Genomic DNA, 20,515 nt, shown 5'->3' on the forward strand with positions numbered 1-20,515 from the left:
TCACCATCACCGCACGCCAGGCTCACACTCAGAAACCCACCATTTCTTGGGCCACGTCTTCGGGGACATCCTTATTGAGGTCAAAGGTGAACTCGATGGCTTCGTTGTCTTTGTATTTGCCTTTCAGCTTCTTGGCATCTTCGATACGCAGCCAGAGCTTGATGGCGATCATCTCCCCATCATCTTCCTCAGCTAGCTCCACTCGTACCCCTGTTTCCTCCTGGAAGAAGGCATGGTTCAAAAGGACCTTGATGGCGTATCTATGATGAACAGAAAGACAACAGGAAAAGACACTGAAGAAGGACCCAGGACAAACATGGCACATAATGGCATAAGAGTTCAACCAAATAGTTTGAACAAAGCCAGATTCATATGGGTGTAGAAAAAGAAGAGGATTAAATCAATTATGCACAAATAAAATAAGATCATAATTCAGCACATACGAGTGCAGTGCCAATTACAGTCATGTCTTTAATTGGCGCCATGATCACAATGTCGTTAAATGACTTTGAATGGCAAGAACAGCCTGAGCTAACACTGCACATGCTAAACAAACCATCTCCCAACCTTGAGTGCCTTAAATTAAATCAGCACAGCACCTGAGCGCCATCCTCTACAACACACAACCCAATCCGTCAAAGCACTACACAACGCCAGCTATTGCCAATCAGCACCAATTCAATCCAGCAGTGCCTAATGAGCATGAATGACTTTAATAGGGAGCTTAAGGGGGGGGGGGGGGTGAAAAGGTTCTGGCAGCACATATAGAAGAGAGCAGAGTCCCTCCAACAGAGATTTTTTTCTGAAACAACAGCCTAACTTGGGCAGTCTCTCTCAGGATAATTCACACTCTTCACTGCCTACGTGTTCACTTGTCTCAGGTTTCCTGAGAGAAATCCAGTTCACTGAGTAACAAAAGATAAAACATTACGTTTGAGAAGCAGAAACTTAATTAAAAGACAAGTATGTCCATGGAAACCCAAAGCTGCCCTATACTCTGTGAGATTAGCTCTTCCTGTGCATTAGCTCTTCCAGGGTCATATTAGTAAATTCATCTTGCACCACACACACACACACACACACACACACACACACACACACACACACACACACACACACACACACACACACACACACACACACAGCTGCGGGCATTTCACTATAAAATTATTTTGATAATGATAATTATATCGATATAACGTTGACTCGATAGAAATATAAGACGCATTCGATATAAATCGATAAAATTAAATTCCTGCCATGTTTTGACAGACAACATGAATAGCCAATGACAATAGTGCCACCCAGACCAATCATGAGAATGAACTAGAGTTCCAGCCATTTCAGGGTTGGTTGAAGCACACAGCACTGAATGTAGGAGTGGTGGCGGCTTAGTGCATGTGCTAATAAATAAATATGCAAAGCAAGTTAATCAAAATGACGATGTGTGCACTACATTTCTGAAGTGCACTACAAATTCAGAAACGCTGCAAATCCAGCCACAACACAACAGTTTTTCTGGATGAATGCTTTTATGAAGGCACTCCGTAGGTTTTTAGCCATAAACAACTATTGTGTTATACAGTTTCTCATTATGTTGAACGGGACTTAAGTAGTAAAGCTCTTCAGATGTAGCAGCTGTATTAATTAAACTAGCTAGCTATTTAAATAGAAACCATGTTGTATTAAATGGGATTTTAAGCCTTAGTTTCTGTCTAAATACCTTGCTAGTTTGCTACATTTAAAGAGCATTTAGCTTACATGTGAAAAAGTGATAAGCGATTTTATCACAGGTAAGAAAAATTATGCAATGTTTCAAAACGATTCCACAAAATAGCCTAAACATAACCTGGTAAGACGAAGGGAATAACACAGTAGGTTTTTAACTAGATACTAGAGTTGTGTTATACAGGATCTCATTACGTAGAAAGGGACTGAATTAGTAAAGGTCTTTAAATGTAGATTGCTAGGTAATTAAGCCTGAAAAACTGTATGCCTTAATTTTTGTCTAAATATATAGCTAGCTACATTTAAAGACCTTTACCCTTAGTTTTTTTTGTCTAAACAGCTAGTTATCTATCTAGCTACATTTATAGAGCTTTAGAAATTCAGTCCAGTTGTGCTGAATTCCGACTCCTCCGTAGAATCAGACTCCCCTCATTTGCAAGCACATAAAGACGCTACAGATGATATTCGAGCTAAAATTAAACTCTCCATTAAAAAGGTTAATATTAAAAGGGATATATTATTAGACACTTAAAACACGTCTCTACGTTCAACAAGTGTGTATGTGGAATAGCCTACGCATCCAGATAAGTTACCAAAATAATTTTTAAAAGACATTAACCAGACATTTCAGTCCTGTGAGTTACAGTGATTATAACGTAGTTTATTGAGCACTCTAGTTTTGTTTTGCTATGATGAACAATTAAAGATTATGCTTTATTTATGCATACAAACAGTGGAAATCGCGAATAGGATCTGTAGCGTTTTAATATGTGTGCAAACGAGGGGAGTCGGATTCTGCAGAGATGTCGGAACAGCGGCATTCAACGTAATGAGAGACTGTATGTAAAGGCATTTATGATTCACTCTCTGTGACGCTCAGACTCTGAAATTTTGTTAATTCCCTTATCCGTGTTTCTGCCCCTCAGTTACAACTTTTCTTCTTCAGTTACAACTCTTATTACATTTGGAACTCTTTCCTGACACCCGTGTGTTGTGAACAGTGTTGGGAACGTTACTTTAAAAAAGTAATTAGTTATAGTTACTCACTACTTGTTCAGAAAAGTAACTGAGTTAGTAACTGAATTACTCTATAATAAAAGTAACTCGTTACCAGGGAAAGTAACTATTTGCGTTACAGTTAAAAAAAGGTTATATGCCAATTAATTAAGTTTTTTTTTAAGCAGTTTTCACAGTCAGTTGAAATGAGTAGATCAGAAAATTGTTTAACTTTTGATATTTATTGCACATCCACAGACTAGTGCAGGATAAAATCCTTTAAAATCCCAAATCTTTGGAAAAAAAAGCAAAAGTAAACAGTTACACTATATAAAGTGCATTTACATCTATGAAATTAAATTAAATTCTCTCAACCTGAGACAACTGGTTTGTTTACAACAGAAGTAAACTTAACAATAAAACCTCTATCCTTAATTAAATAAATCAAATACCCAGTCTGGTAGACATTCAGGAACTTCAAGTATTTCCTTAAATAATGCTTAAATAATGTTTATATCGCCTTGAAAGTTCTAGTTTTCTTCGGCTTGCACCTGACGCCATTTCTGTCTCTTCTCCGTTTGTGTCGTGTCACTCGCGTGCTTCGGCGCGCGTGTAAAAACACTGGCTCTGATTGGCTATCATAACGCTGCCTTAGCCAATCGATTACTGACTTGTTAAGTTAAACAGGTGTTACACCGAGAACTGTGACCTATCAGGATCTGTTACTCCTCACTAGTCTGGGCAGCGGTCCGCTCGCATTACTGTTAGTATATCAATATATAGTAACGCACCGCTTTTAATGACCAGTAACGTCAACGGCGTTGTAACGACAGGAAAAGTAACTAATTATATTATCCCGTTACTGACAAAATGACGACGTTACCTAACGCCGTTATTTTTAACGGCGTTATTCGCAACACTGGTTGTGAATCTGTTTAACACACTGCGGACTGAACAAATTTATAATGTTGTTTATGAACCCTGGTGGCTATGATCTGTGTCTGAAGATGATATCAAAACCTTTACACTGTACAACAACTCTGCAGGTTGTAGCCAGAATCAAGAGTTGTGATATATAATTGGTTGTGTTCATTTCTCACTTAAAGTATGAAGGAAATGGTGATTTGATTTATATCATGATATATATCGATATCGTGAAAAAAGTTATCGTGATAAGATTTTTTTCCTCATATCGCCCAGATCTAACCTTATTCCTGGAAAATGCTGAAGCAGAGTGAAATTAGGCAGCATGAAATGGGTTGTTTATTAGTTCGTAGAGCTGGTTATTAGAACATGGAGCTGGTGATTAGTATGTAGAGCTGGTATCGTTATGTGCAGTGTTATGCCCTTGGAATCATGCAGAGACATAAATGGAGGAATTTTCTTGAAATGAGTAAATGTTAGATATGAAAGCAAGTGCTGTAAACAATAGATGAGGGGAGCAGGTACCAGGAACATGGAGAGGGCAGACGAGATAAACCTGGTGGTACCTGTACTGTGCTAGTGTGTAGGGTTCACTGAGCGGAAGGGTATCTACTGGCTCTGGGGCCAATCCATAGCACACCATTAAAGAGATGTCTTAGTGCACCAGTACAACTGGGGCAATTTAAATAAAAGGTGCGTGCGTGTGTGTGTGTGTGTGTGTGTGTGTGTGTGTGTGTGTGTGTGTGTGTGTGTGTGTGTGTGTGTGTGAGAAAGAGAGAATTTCTTACCTTTCATCTTTGTTCTGTCGAATACAACCCTCGATAATCTCTTTCACTTCCGGGATGGCTACCTTATCAAAGCTACCAGGTTTCACTCCCTGCAGAGAAAAGAATTATGAAAACACTGCTATACCAATGCATTAACTTCAGCCAAAAACTCCATATTAGATTTCCAACAGCAGCAGGCTGAAGTGTTCAAGCAGGTCCGGGGCTATAAGGCTTCCACTTCCCTCAGACTTTATTGCATCTATTTAAAGAGTAGTCTGACCTTTTCTGGAAGGGCCCCTGTGACAAGCAGCACAATTTACTGAGATGAAGGGCATCAGAAGTCACTCACACACACAGGTGTGTCTGCAGAACCTATCCGGTACACCTCTCTATTCCTGCTGGCATCTAATTCCATAGACAGGGCAAAAGACAATCTATCTGAATGATGTGACGAGTGCACCACCAGATTGTGGCAGTGATTAACACGCGGTAACAAAAGACGTTAGAAGAGCAACTGAATGATGCAATTATCACCTATTAAAGTCTTCCAAGCTTATGATGATTCTCATCACAATTCACTGTCAGCACATGCTGGGATTTGAACAGTAACGTATGTTTATAAGGCTGTCAAGAGTGTCAGCCACTACTCCCTCCTACCATGAGCACTACAGGCACTACCACACAGCAGAAGTGACTCAACAGCTCGTGTAGTTTAAAGTTTCATAGGTCCGACTCCTGTAACATGAGACTAATAACGCACTGAAACAGCAGAGTCTATGAAAATACTCTGCCATTTTAGCTTTTTCAATAGATAAGATATCAGCCCTGTGTTAAGTGCTCTTCAGACCACAACAGGCAGCGTGTGTTCTCGGTATTAAGTCATGTGTTCTAAGCAACGCCCAGATACAGGTGTGAAATTCAATCAGTATGAGAATATGCTGACTAGACCCTGGCAGTGGCTGTGAATGAGTGACATCAGAAAAAAAAACTTGCTCAACCTAAAGAAACAAAAGACTGGTGTATTTGTTCTTCTGTACAACTGCTTTAAAGTCCTGACCTCATCTTGGGATGTCAAAAAACAATACACGCATTGAACTATAAGGAGCAATCACTCATGCAGGAAAGTGAAGGAAACAGAGTCCGTTTAGAGACCCGTATGTCATCCACAGCAGGGAAATCACCACAAAGACCCACCAAGCAGTAACAAGGATAAGCTCACAGAATCCCCCCACCCTCAAAACTCTCTCAGGAACAAGATACAAGAAAAAAATCTCAGCAAACGTTTTCTTTGCCATACTGATATGCAGTGGCAGAGACACGAGAGATGTCTCCAAACAAATTCAAAACAAAGCAACCAGGTAACGTCAGGACGTGAAAGCAGCAGTCTGAAAGGGGAGGGGGAGGGAGGGAGAGATCTGAGGGACTTACCAGAGATATGCGGGTGTGCCGAGTGCTCCGGGCTACATGTTGCCTCTGCCTGGGGCCTGGCGCACTATTTACCAGTACTAACCCCCCCCCCCCCCCACCAGAGCCCCCTCCTAGATCCCCCCCCCCCCCCCCATCTGTATTCACCCTTTATGTAACGCCCGTCCCCTCCAAGAGATTCCATTTCCAAACAAAGTTAGAGGCAAGGTAGAGGGTCTAATGCAATTAAGTCAGAAAGGCACAGTGCTGCAGAGATTAAAAGGGGCTCATTACAGCTGCTTCCAGAGAATGGGTCTCTTTGAGCCGGACATTTGTTGCCTCCCACCCTTTCAGCGGGCCACAAAAGAGGAACAATTAGAGGTAATCATTTTGTACTAGCTCTGAAAGCCAAGGGAAGAAGTAGAGCTTGGAGGAGATTCAGAATGACTGCGAGGTAGTGGGTGATAAAAGCACAAGTAATTGCGAGCTTCAGAGGTCTCCCATATCCACAAGCGATGCACAAAGAATTATGCAGCCCATCTAAGTATTTCATTTTCTGGTCTGGTTTGTTCAGTGGCACGTAGTGTAACAGCATGTGAGGATCCGGAGGATGAAGCTGTCTGTGTGAGAACGGCGAGGCCCTAAAACAAGATGAACATTATCCTCAAACATCTGAGCCCAGATCACTGAAGCTGTATACAGCTCACTAAGAGGACTGCTTCCCCGTCACATTCTGGCACCACACAGTCATCTGTTAATTTTGCATGAACATGTTTTACTCATTAGTATCATAAATGCATTTTAAAATCTAATGACGCATAAAACAAAATGCTGCAGATTCAAGTCTAAGGTATGATGCAAACTGCAAACAGGGTGTAATGCAATCTTGTTTTCTTCAAGAATGTATTTTGCAACTAAAGTTATTACATTTCTGTTTATTTGCAACTTGGCTCAGCCTCTTAAAATGTGAAAACATTCACCCTGTACACAAACTCTGCAGTGTTGAATTAACGCAATGTTTATATAACTGGCTGGACCCAATTCGTCACTTTAAAAGTTAATTCACCACTGTAAATATCAGTTGAGGGTTTTGGCTGTGAATATGCCTCATATGCTTTACATCTTAGATCCACAATCATTAACTCAGCTAATGCTCAGCCCATGCAAACATATTCCAGACCAATGTTTTGAGATATTTATTGTTAAAAGTCTACGAAGAGTCTAGAATGACTACACAATACAGAATGTAAACACTAATTTTCATAACAAATTTACTTTTGATTTGGATTGTTGAAGACGAACAGACCACAGGCACTCAGGATGCACTCTGGCTGCAGTAAACTCAAGATGATTTTCTTCTGGGCCTGTTGTGTCTGCTGGATTGCCCAAGATTAAAGAGCCTTGACAACATGTGTTTGGTAATGTTCATCAAAGACAGCGAGCATCAGTGCAGTAGATCTCTCTGCAGAGAGAGGGCGGGAACAAAGCCCGGATCCTCTCCGTTTGTACACGGGAACGTTCCGTCTGTCCCTTGGCATTTGCTGCTGACGAGACAGAGCCTGGCCCGTGATTTCAGGTGTGGCTTACAGGAAATGACAGTGATACAGATCACTGTGGGTTAGGAGAGAAAAGGCAAGACGGTATGAGAAGCATCTGGAGATAACCATCAGAAGTGTGGTTGTTGTTTATACCTCTGCACATTTAAAATGAAAATAACTTAAGTAACTGAATCCAAGTCAGACCAAACAAACTTTTTTTATGATGTAGCTTTCAGGTAACCACAGAGTCAGTACTTTCCCTCAGTACTGGTCACTCCATTAATAAATGCCCACTGTCTTACATCAAGAAGTAAAGCAGTTTCACTTCTGGAATCAAGCCAAGTTTGGTCCAAGTTCAGGCTGAACTATGTCATCAACTCATTATTATAACAACTCATTACTCAACAATGAATTCACCACGCATGACTCATTAGGATGCACATTATAATCACTGTACAGGGAAAACAGCCTGATTAAGATTTACTAAAATTAGAATTTGGTAATTTGGTAAATTAGAGTCAATATCATATAAAATAAACAAGATAAGTGGACACGTTTTACTATCCACTGCATGGCATTCTCCCTGCAGACAAGGGAGAGAAGAATTAGTGGGTTTCTCTGTCTTGGCTCTGAGCAGAGCTCTGCTGCCCTGCAAACTAACCTGCTGCTAAAAAAAAAAAACATTTATGATTTACTTCACAGCTGGCAATTATGGCCTTAGCCAAGAACAAATGTTAAACCCAAAGCCCCTTGGATCTCTCGTTTATGCACTTGGATGGAGATACTCTTAGAAAAAGACCTCAGTGTTTGCAAACACCATTAAAAAGGCCTCCGTGTTAGCAAACACTAAAAAGGCCTCCGTGTTAGCAAACACTAAAAAGGCCTCCGTGTTAGCAAACACTAAAAAGGCCTCCGTGTTAGCAAACACTAAAAAGGCCTCCGTGTTAGCAAACACTAAAAAGGCCTCCGTGTTAGCAAACACTAAAAAGGCCTCCGTGTTAGCAAACACTAAAAAGGCCTCCGTGTTAGCAAACACTAAAAAGCAGCAAACATATATATATATATATATATCTGCACAAAGCAGAAAACCACAAGCAAGATCAATAATAACTACAGTAATCCTCATCACCACTAACACACATTAAACACCTGAAATGTTGACCTAAAGCATCCCAAGCCACTAGCTAACGTTCAAGAGAATATTTCCTGGAGCTGGTCCACCCATGTGACTACTCACCGAACTGTGTGATTAATGGGATAGCGAGAATCTCCACGGGCATCAGGGTGTCTGCTGCTGTCTTCACTGCTAACCATGTTGTGTGCATTGCTTGGGTGGATACCTAGCTGGCTAGCAACAGCACAGATGCACAGAGATCTCTCAAACAAGTGTGTTTAAGCAGTGTGACCTAGTCAGTCACTCTGAGCAAAACTGCTTCTTCCAATCCGGCCCTCCAGGTGGTCCAGTAAAAATAACCACTATTCCACATATAAAACAGCTTCATAAGCATCACGTGACCACGCAACCAATCCACCCTGAACTCCTGCAGACTCCTGACTGCTGTTTTTCCTTCCTAAATTCCACAAAAGCCAAACAAGTATGAGAACATAAATGGAGAGTCATCCATAAGGCTGAACACAGATAAGATGGATACGGACCAACAACAGACGTGAATTACCAGCAATGAAATGAATGAATGAACAAACAAGTGATCGATGGCGCACGCACGCACGCACGCACGCACGCACGCACGCACGCACGCACGCACGCACGCACGCACGCACGCACGCACGCACGCACGCACGCACGCACGCACGCACGCACGCACACACACACACACACACACACACACACACACACACACACACACACACACACACACACACACACACACACACACACACACACACACACACACACACACACACACACCTACATGTGCACCCATTCAATGTCAACATCCTTAAATGGGAAGGACTAAACACTGTCCATCTATAAATGACTTGTAAAGAAAACTGCATTGCAATGGCTTCAAAATTATTTTTTTTACTAACAAATTCTGAATGAAATCAGATATGATGCAAGAATGTGCCAAATTCTACGAAAGCAGCTATTGTTATAGCAGGTATTAACATGAAAACCTAGATAAGATTATGACTCAAATCACATGGTTGATACTGTAGAGCAGCTGTGCCCTTCTACATCTAATCTGATCAACAGCTACATTATTGCTGCTGTGGCAGAAAAGGTAGTTTTATTTAAAGTCCTTTTCAAAGTCAGATAGGAGATACCATTGGACAAGGCTGATATTAAGGCTGAGTTTTGGTTGGTGAGACATAATCGTGTCTATAGAATGAGCACCAAACACAGTGCTGTGGCTCCGGCTGAAGGTGGAGCTTTGGCACCCAGGAGCGTGAGAAACCTCGTAAGGAGAGAACTCAAGAGCACAGCTGATGAAAATGCAACTTTAATGGTGGCAAAAAAACAGCTTTTAAGAGCGGGACGGAGAGGTAAGGGCTCGAGAAAGAGCAAGACCAAAGAGAGCTGGGGAAGCCAGAGGGCATGGGGAGTATGTGTGTGGGGGGGGTGTCACGGTGAGACAGGAGGGGGGAGTGGCCTGAGACCTGGGTGAGGGGAGATACTCACGCTGGTGACCCGGCGGTAGATCTGTGCGGGGTTCTGACACTCGGAGTACGGGTACTCCGAGGTAGCCATCTCCAACATGCACATCCCAAAGGCATACACATCCACCGATTCGTCATACTTCTCTTCATACATCTCAGGCGCCATGAACTCAGGGGTACCTTAAACCAAAAGAACCGTTCAGAACTCTGAGGCTCGGACTCGTACTCACCCAGCAGGGTCAGCGAGGAGGGGTGGGGGGGAAGAGGAGCCAGTCCATCGCTCCGTACAACCTGAGAGGAAAGAGAGAGAGAGAGAGAGAGAGAGAGAGAGAAAGATGGGGGAGAGGGAGAGATAGGGAAGGAGGGAGAGATGGAGGAAGGGAGAAATGGGGGAGGACAGATGGATACAATGGTGGAAGAGTTGGAGAGAGATGGAGGGGGAGAGATGGGGAGAGAGAGATGGATGGAGAGAAATAGAGAGGGTGGGAGAGGGAGGGGGAAAGAGAAGAAAATCAAAAAGATAAAGAGGAAAAAAAAGAAAAACAAAAAAAGAGGAGGAAGGAGGAAAACCACCCTTAGTTATTCAGTAGAGAAAGGATTCAGTGTTTTTCTCTGCAAGGCCTTCTGCTTTTGACAGGGAGAGCTGGTGCACAGAGCAAGCTGGACTCAATTTCCCATCATGCTTATGGTCAGGGCTATAGGACATGAGGCTCTGCTCCCAGGCAGTAAGGCATGAGAAAGAACCCGATATTAATTCTACAAGTCACATTTACCATGAGGCACGGTCTGGTTTCAGTGTGAACTGAGATGGGCTTTTCACATTTACACAATCATCTTTTCAACACCATAAAAAGAATGTTAGAAGAGGCAATAAGCACTCACCTTTCAGACAACCTGTTGTGGGGAAATGTTATATAAACGCAGGAGAGAAAAGCACATCTCAGAGCTAAAACAGCAAAGTCACTTTTGTTTTTCCTGTGCACCAGGTTCGGTGTGATGAAAAGCAAGGCCTTGCACAGAAAAAGGTAAAAATGCTTATTCCATGTGTTCATTTTCTGAGCTCCATTTCTCCAATTCTTTTTAAATGGTGGGCCATTGCATGTTAACTTACCAGTGCCTCTTTTCAGAATACTTACTGTCTGAACAGCAGTACATTAAATATTCCATACAGCACAGTGAGGGACACGTGAGCTTATAGCCCTACAATTTAGGGGAAAAACATACTGAAGAAAGGGGGGGGAAATGAAATAAAACACGGGAGGAAATTTAGGGAGAACAAAAGGGCAAGTAACCGTAAAGAAAGAAATCACAGCATCTCAAACTCCTGAGAGGGAAGGAAAACAAATGTGATGAGGCAAGACTTTGGAGAAAAAAATGTAACACATTAATGGCAACATGACCATCTTATAACCATTAAAGTCCAGAGTTCTCCAAGCCAAAGTGTGACCGTGAATCCTGAGAACAAAATTCCCAGTGGCAGGAACACCAACCGCGATTCCAAATTGTCAAACCTGGCATTACACAGGCTTAAACTCACAAAAATTCTAAGTACTTCCATCAAATTTGTTTACAAGGCAATTTGTTCACCGTTTGTTGAGCTTGTCATTGGTTTCAGATGGGAATCAGAACCAAAAGAGGTCACACTTGTGTAAAATAAACTGACAGAAGACTGTAGTTTATAGTTCTGCCCTGCCACATTCTCCACTCTGGACCTTGGCTATCAGGAAAACTGTGGTCTTCAGCCAACAGCGTTGCCTTTAAACTCAACAAGTTGCAAAAATGTCTATAAGTTCATTCACTACAGAGCCCTTTCCCATTCAAGTAAGATGAACTGACTCAGGAAGTGAGAAGCTAAAAGACAAAGTGCAAAAGGTAAAAGCAAAGCCATACCTATAACACTCTTAGCGAAAGAGGAGCGCTTTAAGGTAGCCAGACCCAGGTCGCCGATCTTAACAGAGCCTGTGGGGCCTGTGATAAAGATATTGTCACACTTGAGGTCCCGGTGGATGATGGGTGGTGTCCTGGTGTGGAGGAAGTGAAGTCCTTTAAGTATTTGACGGCACCAGCTCCTCAGAACCTTGATCTTCATCACCTTAAAGCGCTTGAGGTACCTGGACACAGGATAAGTTGGCGGTGTAAGGTGCTGTGGACCTTTTGGCTAAAACTGCAGAGTTTGGATATCCCAGGTCATAGACATGTATGCTGTTAGCATCACCTGCAGCTATCCATAAATACTCAATGTGACATATCGTTTCCGCACAGTCCAGGAATGGGTAGTTAGTCCCTCATATAAATAGACATAAACAAAGATATATATATATAAGTAATACTTTATTGTATATGTGACCACATAGTTAGCGAGCATTGTGTCTGCTAGCTGGCAGTGTTTACTTTCCATGAAAGGCCAGGTGGCACTCGGCTGATTAATAATTATTATTATTAGCGAGGAAGAGAGTGTGTCATTCAGACACCGTGCCTGTTCTGGGCCTGCTGGGTGGCCCGGAAACCATCAAAGGTTTTGTTGGATATTTGTTTTCTTTGCCCTCAGTCTTTTAACTGATAGTCTTTCTTTCTATTATTATAAACAAAAGAATAGTCACCATCATCATCTGTATCTTTAGTAGTAATTTTCCTAGATTTTCCTTTTAACGGTGGGGCTCAAGGAATTTGCAAAAAACAAAAAATAAAAATGGGGGAAAAAAAAATAGAAAACCCTCACCCAAAAAAAATATATTATGTGAGCTCAAACCAGTGGGCTGATTAACTGGCACCATCAGTGATCCTCAGTGGTCTAACTAGTCTGCTTTTAGGTGAAGTAGATGAGACTCACAAATCCCCCAACCTGTTTACAGGAAGCCTTTCCATCACACCAAGCACAAACGTGTCAGGTGTGTATTCAGAAGCAGCACAAACCTTTTACACAAGCTTTGGTTGGATTCAAGTTAGCTTGCAAAGCACTTGAGTAAACACTGCTAACATTATGTATGAGACCAACCTACATCCTCAACAACTGGTGGTACTGCCTTATTAACCAGCTGGTTAGGATAACACACAGTCTTTACATACTAATATCTCATCATTTATATTTTGTCAGTTCCTATTAATGCATTTGTGGTATGAATCCATCTGTAACATTGTTCTAGTCTTAAACAAACACCCTTGGGGAGTGGGAAACCCAATAACTAAAATAAGTTATTTTCGTGGAATCAAAGCTCATTATGCATGCCTATGTGAAGTGCACATAGGACAGAGATGAAAACTGACCAAGTCTCTCCTTTAAGGGGAGATAATACTTTGTAGGAGGTACTTTGTAGGAGGTCAAACCACCGAGGCTGCTTTTAGGCATGTGACTGACATGTGGGCACACCGCCAAAGGTGAGCTCCAGGGCAAAGACTGGAGGAGTGAGGAAGACTGGGGTGTGAGGAAGCTCTGAGCAAAGCTGCCTCATCATTTATCCAGCCCAGCCAGAAGAGAGCCCCAGGATCCCTACCACACACACACACACACACACACACACACACACACACACACACACACACACACACACACACACACACACACACACACACACACACACACACACACACACACACACACACACACACACACACACTTTTTCCCACAAGGGGCTGCACTTCGACCTGAACACGCAGCCTGGTAAATTTCAACACAGAAAGGTGAGCAAACAAGTTTACATAGGCTATAACAACAGGACAAAAGCCCATCGGTGTGGTCTCTGGTGGTGCACAATTACACTGCGATCAGGTATCTTGCTACCCAGGTGCAGCACTCCCACGTTTTGGTCTTTCACCGCAGATCTCAGTGCTCTGACTAGCATTAGCAATTAAATTAAACTGGCCATTTAAATCACACCATCAACACTATTTTTCCTTCATTGTTTGTAATTGTTTCTTACTTTTTACTGCACCACCAAAGCCCCTAAACTAGTTACGGCGACTGATTTAACCGTTTATGGTGGATTTAGGGTGAAAGAAAGGCAATAACTATAAAAACAGCCGACCTCTGGCTTCATAAGGCCAGGCGAAACGAGAGCTTACACTACCCATGTGTTGAGCTTAGTTACCTGGCCAATATGAGGCTCTGCTAATGAAAACATGAATGTGAAAGCACTCTGGCATAAAAGAGCACATTCCTAAATTTATGAAGAGACAGAAGTGTGCAGGGAGATGAAAAGCCTGAGTGACAGGCACCATCATCGTCTGTGCTCTCAGTCCTCTGGGTCTGTCACTCACGCGTCGCTCCGCCCCTTCGCTCCGCCCCTTCGCCCCGCCCCTTCGCTCCGCCCCTTCGCTCCCTCATCCTTGGCCCCCGTGCAGAGACCGCAGGTGTCTGTACCTGCGGTGGCGCTGCAATGCTGCCGTCATGAGCCATGCGATCAGTATTCGCGGACAGGCCCGAGCTAGACTCCTGATTGGACGCGAGGGCAAGAGGAGCCAGGGGTGAGGGTCCTCATCCTTTAACCATGAGCTCAGGGAGACACGGGCAGCTCCACGCAACATGGTTAACAGAAAGCGGAGAAGACCTTATTTCCCCTTGCTCCCCCCACACCCGACAATATCTAATGTTTGAGCTGTTTTGAGTGCGAGTGTATACACATGTCCACCGGAGGGAGCCACTGCACCCACTCTGGTCTGGTCAGCGGCGTCTCTCTTCCGCTCTCCACTCGTAGGAATGTTCAGAATGTGCAGGAGCAGTCGCCGCCGGCTAGAGGCAGACTACCCACAATGCACCTCTCGCACGTAAGGGGCACTGTGCTCTCATCCCGCACTAACCACGGGGACTCTGCTGAATCCGCCCTATTGTGGTTTGGTGTTTTATAACGGACAATAAGCACCCCCCTTTGGGTGTGCTGCTTTCTCCAGAGTGACAGTCACATGGACTTTGAATGGCACCGTGCCAAAGCGAGACCCTGCTATGTGTCCTGACGAGATTCTCATCCCCTGCAGGGCTCAACAATTCTCCTGATGCATTCAGCATAAATGAAAACGCACAAAACGCTGAAATGTACAACAAAGCAAAAGTTACACAAGCTACCTCAGAGTTTACAGTTTACACAAGACCAAAAACAGCTATCAGTTATATGACATGTCATTAAAGTTACTCATGGCTGTTTTAAGACATTTTAAAAATTAAATACTGGACTAACACTTTCCAGCTGAAACAAAAATGTGTTAAGCACTAGGACATATCCAAGGACAAAAAAATAAATAAATAAGTTACATGATCTTAACCAGGTTTGGAAGTGCAGCACTGAGTTTATCCAAGGACACACGGAGCGACGTCACTCACGTTTTCAAGGTCCCCGACGTCATGAGCTCAGTCACCAGCACGATGCACTTGCGTCCTTTGGAAGGCGACTCCCAGGAGTCGTAGAAGCGTACGATGTTGGGGTGCTGGAGACCCTTCAGCATTCCCGCCTCCTCCTTGAAGCGCTGGCGCTCTGACCTGGACAGCTTGCGGTCCTGCGTGAACACCAGCGGGAGACGTGGGGGTTAATGCCCAGGCCTCGGTCGCTCTGCGTTGTAATGAATTCAGTGTTTGACGTTCCTTCATTCATTCACTGACATCACCATTTACTACAATGACCAGAGTGTCTAGTGTGTGTCTGGTGTGTTGAAAAGGGTCTTCCGTTAGGAGTCTAGCAAATGGTTAATGTCAACACGGCTGGGAACCCCACACACAGTTATATACACAAATAACTCTCCACATTCACTCTCACTCGTTCCGTATAATCAGTCATGGAAAAGGCAATGGTGTTCATCTCGTCCTCCAGTTAACCCTAAAAAAAAAACCCAGATTTGTTCCACCAGGATTAACGCGGGCAGATCTTTGAGTGGAATCTTCTGTCCTCATGTGTGTGCAGATATTGACCTTGGGGGAGTCAGTGAATCGTTCAGAGAAGAGTTACATCACCCTGTTTTTATTATTTATTTATTTTTAAAGTTTTTTTCTCAAATGGAAAAGTTTCCAGCTAACAGTTTTAAATGAGTTTGTAAGTTCAATCGTAAATAGTTATTATTGCCTGGCAACCATCAGATAGGAATTAAACTGATGGTGCACAGAAAATGGGGAAGAAAGGTCATCTATGCAGCAAACTACTTTGTCCTTCAAAAAATAACCACCGGGCCACTGATCCTGGCTTACTTAACCAAGATTATTACTGGACAACCTCATTTTACTGTGCAAATAAGCTCTGCAGTGTGCCACAGTCTTGTTTTCCAGCAGTATGGAGGAGTTCTGAAGCCTGTCTGAACACTTGTGTTCCCTCTGCCGGGTCAGCTGGGGAACGTCCAGCAGATAATACAGGCAGCAACGCACCAGCAGCACATTAACATAGACGACTGCTCGCTTTCTGACACTCGCATCTGCAAGCCATTAAGAACTCACAATTCTCCTGAGAGAAACTTGGGAGGGAGAGAGAAGGGAAAGAGGGGGAGAGAGAGAGAGAGAGAGAGAGAGAGAGAGGGGGGGGGGGGGGGGGGTAGGGAGAAAGATGGGGGAAAGAGGGATAGAGAGAGAGGTAGAAAGACAGAGAGAGCTCGCGAGTGCATACACAATTAAATAATTTGGCAATTAAATAATTAAATTGATCACATTTTTCTCAAATGCTGTGCAACCCCAATTTACTTTAGCCTGAATAACCACACAAGACACACACACAGGACAGCGGAGCAGAGGGATACGGTCTAGTGCTGCTCCTTCCCACAGAGACACATGCACTTTCATACACCTGGCACCTGGCACAGGATTCAGGGGACCAAACCAAAGAACCAGTGGGACGGTGAGCAGGTTCGCTCCTAGTAAATAGGGGGAAGCTCATCTGGGAGGAAATCCAATCAATGCCTTAACGCACAGGATGAAGGGGCGGGGCTTCCAAAACATTCCCATGCTGCAAAGCTCCCATCGCCAGTCATGTCTGAGAGAATGGACATTGATCGCTCCCATCTTAGAATTGAATCAGTGCATTAACCAGTGCATAGGTCCCGTGTCTGGACTGTACAGCTACAGATGAGAGCACAACCATAAAAAGAGACTGAGTGAAGGAAATATGTGTTATGTTGGTCTTTAGCTTCATGGTCGCCTTGGCTATACAAAAGTGTCACTTTAAACACTGTAGCTAATATACAAACACAGGTGGTCCAATGTTCTTTTCACTTGCATTATAAAATAATAAAAGCGATTGCGAGTTAGCTGTGAAAAAGTACTGGTTTTCATCTCATGACACCATCTGGCATCACAGTAATTGTCTGTTCAGGTTTTCCAAAGGCCATCAATTGTTCTGAAGCTGATCCAGCTGGCTAAACGTTTCCAAGACGCAGACTGGTGCGGGTTGTCCTGAATGACGTCTCTCTCTTCCCAAACCCTTATCATCACAAACAAACGCACATGGCCAGTGTTAACCAAGCCTAACCCACTTGCTCAGGCACACACTCCAGCAACATCCGTCCAGCATGAGCACCGAGCTCACTGGGCTACATGGCAAAAAGCAAACAAGCGAGTCCTCTGCTCACAGGTCAAACGGTGCATTACTCCTCAAATACATGGAGAATAAAACTGCACAATATCCAGTGCTCCACACAGGTAACTGCAAGCATCACTTTGTGACAGCTAGCATCAAAATGACCATACAGGCATTAGTAGGACTTCAAAAGTCAGTAAATGCTAAAAGTAGCTACCCAAAAACCCTCTCCGCTCCACTTTGCTAGTCAACAAGGTGCACTATACATTTATGAACTTTAAACCAGACATTTTGACCTGCTCTCAGTATGCCATCAGGTCCAGCTGAAGGCGATTGCTAAGAGTTGGTTCAAAAGATGGGACACTTTGCTCTGTTGTCTATGGTAAGGTTTGCTGACTGCAAGGTTTTGTTAGCAAACATATAAACAAAACCAAGTTAGCTTTCATCCTTACCCTCCATATCATGCGTCATGTGACATCCCACACAGGATCAAATGTTTACTCTCAACGGTCTAGCAATGTATTCTGTGTAAATATACCTCCATCTCTCTCTCCCCCTCCCTCCCTCCATCCCTGGGCCATTTCATACTAACTTCCAGGCCAGTAAGAAGCCATGCAACACTAAAATAGCCCAACAGATGGAGGAGCACGAGGACCCAGGGCTCTCTCACGCCTGGAAAACACACGTGTGTGAACTGGCGCGCTTCTCTCATTCCACTTCAGGGGAACCCCCTTCTACCTTGTCAGCACCAGAGCCATCAGTTTTATTTTTACAGGACCATGAGGGGGCGCAGTAACATCTGCTCAACACCCCAGAACATGCCCTACCCACAGCGGGCCCGCTGCCTTAAACAGCCTGCTTCGGGGTGGCAATCATTTGATAAAATCTGCAAAGAAGCAGCGGTGTGTCCTCTCCTACGAGGTTTGCCCAAATATCTGTGCACTTGAAGACCCTTACAAATTTGAATTTGTAACGAGAGTGAAATGACTCATTTGGCTTCTTCACAGAAAGTGCCGGAGGGAGAGGCGTGTGCAGGGGATCAGGGAGCCTCCAGCAAGTGTGCGGTTCACGTCACTCGGATAAGTGCTGCTACCTCCACACCCAGCCGTGTTCAGGTGTGGGTGGGGGGGTACTGTCGGCTATTCAAAACCACACAATCCAGCAAATGTTTCTTGGTTTTGCTTGGCCAACATCAAATGGATGGGTCAGACAGGTTGAAAATTCACATGGGTAGTAAGCCATTTGTGCCATCAGCAGATACTGAGGTGAGATGAAAGGTATGAAGTGGCCTGCTGGAGCTTGGAGGAAGCCCCGCATGAACCCGCCTTGTGCGATAAGCCTCGTGAAGCCTGCTGAAACAGCACTGCAGGGGGAACTGAGGCACCATTCGGAGATGTCAGGTAGCAGCTACAGAGACCACAGAGGTATGCACCCCCAAACTAGGTACTGTAATCCAAGCACATCTGTACCTTAACTGAGCAACCCACCACACTAAAGAACCAATAGTTAAAGTGGAATTCCAATGATTATTTAAAATTTCTGCACAGAGTTGATTACATTAACTGCATTAACAGAGTGATTTACAATTAAATGCACCAGTGTACAAAACCTTTGCCATTCAGTTGTTCACAACCATAGCAATGTAATTTGGTAGTCATTTTCCACCATTTTAGTACTGCTAGCATTACACAGAAGAGCTCTGAAACCTCTTGCATCTTAAGTGGAAGTTTGGACAAGAAACCGGTTATCTATTTGCCGCAGACTTTGTGTTCTCTGATTCCTATCACAAACGGCGTGAAAGAATTGGCAGAATTGGTAGATTTATCTAGAACTGACAGTTTTCTTCCACACAATGCATGATTTGGATAAATTGGTTTAGTGAATTATGCTGTTGGTTGGTTGGTCATTTTTGGGGGTGAAATCAGTGGGACTCCCTTTTAATACACCTGGCAACGCACATTCAGCTCATCAAACAAGTAATCAGAACACATACAGAGAGAGCATTTTGTGATCTACATGAACTGTAATGGCACATGAGTGAAGTCCTGTGGTGCAGTCTGTGGTTAGAAGAGGGGGAGGGGGAGGAAAGAGGCGTTGCTGGCAGTAGGCCATGGTTTCTAGGAATAGCATTCAGTAACTGTGACAGTACTTTTCCACAATAATGGAACGCAAATAGGAAGATCATGTTTGGCCTCCTGCAAAGAAGACATCTGTATGTGAGCAAAATGTATGTGTGAGTGTGTTGGGATGGGGGGGGTGTCATTATCTGCTGGACTTCCAGGAGGGGCTGTGAAGATCTTCTGCCCGGTATGCTGAGCACTTACAGTTAATGGACGGACAGTGTGTGTGTCTTCAGTGGAAGAAGGGTCTGATGTCCCTCCTGGCTTTTGAGGGATTCAGATTTCACAAGCACTGATACTTCCCTGCTAAAAATAACCATAAGCTCTGGTACCCACAGTTTGTCGAACACCTATTGGGTGTTGGGCACAATAAGAGGAGATCCAGTGAGGAAGGGGCACTCAAGCGTGCACCCGGGCAGAGACGTGGATCCGCCTGCAAGCATCAACCTGCTGATGCTACAGCAGGTGGAAATGCGCTAACAGCTGGGGGAGGAGCCCACAAATAATCCGCTTACACACCGAGGCACAGTGATGAAACCAGCCGCTCGGCCTAGCGGACAAGCGCACTGTCACATGACAGACTGCAGGCATTTTCCAGTAGCACTCTGATGAGGGCTTAATTCAACAACACAAGCTGGAACCGCACCCTCCAGGCAGAAATATCTTGCTTTTCTGCTGCATGGTACCATGATAAAGCAGAAACGTAGGTGGGTGTAAGCAGAGGGCAGATGTATGAGAGAATCAAAAACAGGGCTTCGGGGTTAATCGTGAGTTCAATACCACCCCCCCCCCCCCCCACACACACACACACACACAGCCGCCCCTTTACAAACTGAGCCAATGGTTCCTCCCATCCTCCTAATTATTAGAAAACATCATAAGACATCAATGCGACAATAATTTTTTTTAAGCTGTCAGCTATTTAAGGAAAGAAC

The 20,515-nt window shown here is 43.9% G+C and overlaps 1 protein-coding gene across 20 annotated transcripts in view; it reads right to left on the reverse strand.

The window, feature by feature from the left end:
- The window catches only part of wnk1b (WNK lysine deficient protein kinase 1b), an 80,985-nt gene that overhangs the window by 26,999 nt on the left and 33,471 nt on the right, over positions 1 to 20,515 (reverse strand). For all 20 annotated transcript variants that reach the window (XM_077005297.1, XM_077005295.1, XM_077005306.1 and 17 more), the window contains exons 3-7: positions 15,291 to 15,463; positions 11,870 to 12,090; positions 10,002 to 10,159; positions 4,437 to 4,525; positions 41 to 260 (exon numbers count right to left, since the gene is read on the reverse strand). In XM_077005297.1, coding sequence (XP_076861412.1) covers positions 41 to 260; positions 4,437 to 4,525; positions 10,002 to 10,159; positions 11,870 to 12,090; positions 15,291 to 15,463 — 861 coding nt within the window. The remainder of the gene's footprint in view (positions 1 to 40; positions 261 to 4,436; positions 4,526 to 10,001; positions 10,160 to 11,869; positions 12,091 to 15,290; positions 15,464 to 20,515) is intronic.

This window comes from Brachyhypopomus gauderio, chromosome 5, assembly GCF_052324685.1.
Source record: "Brachyhypopomus gauderio isolate BG-103 chromosome 5, BGAUD_0.2, whole genome shotgun sequence".
NCBI lineage: Eukaryota > Metazoa > Chordata > Actinopteri > Gymnotiformes > Hypopomidae > Brachyhypopomus > Brachyhypopomus gauderio.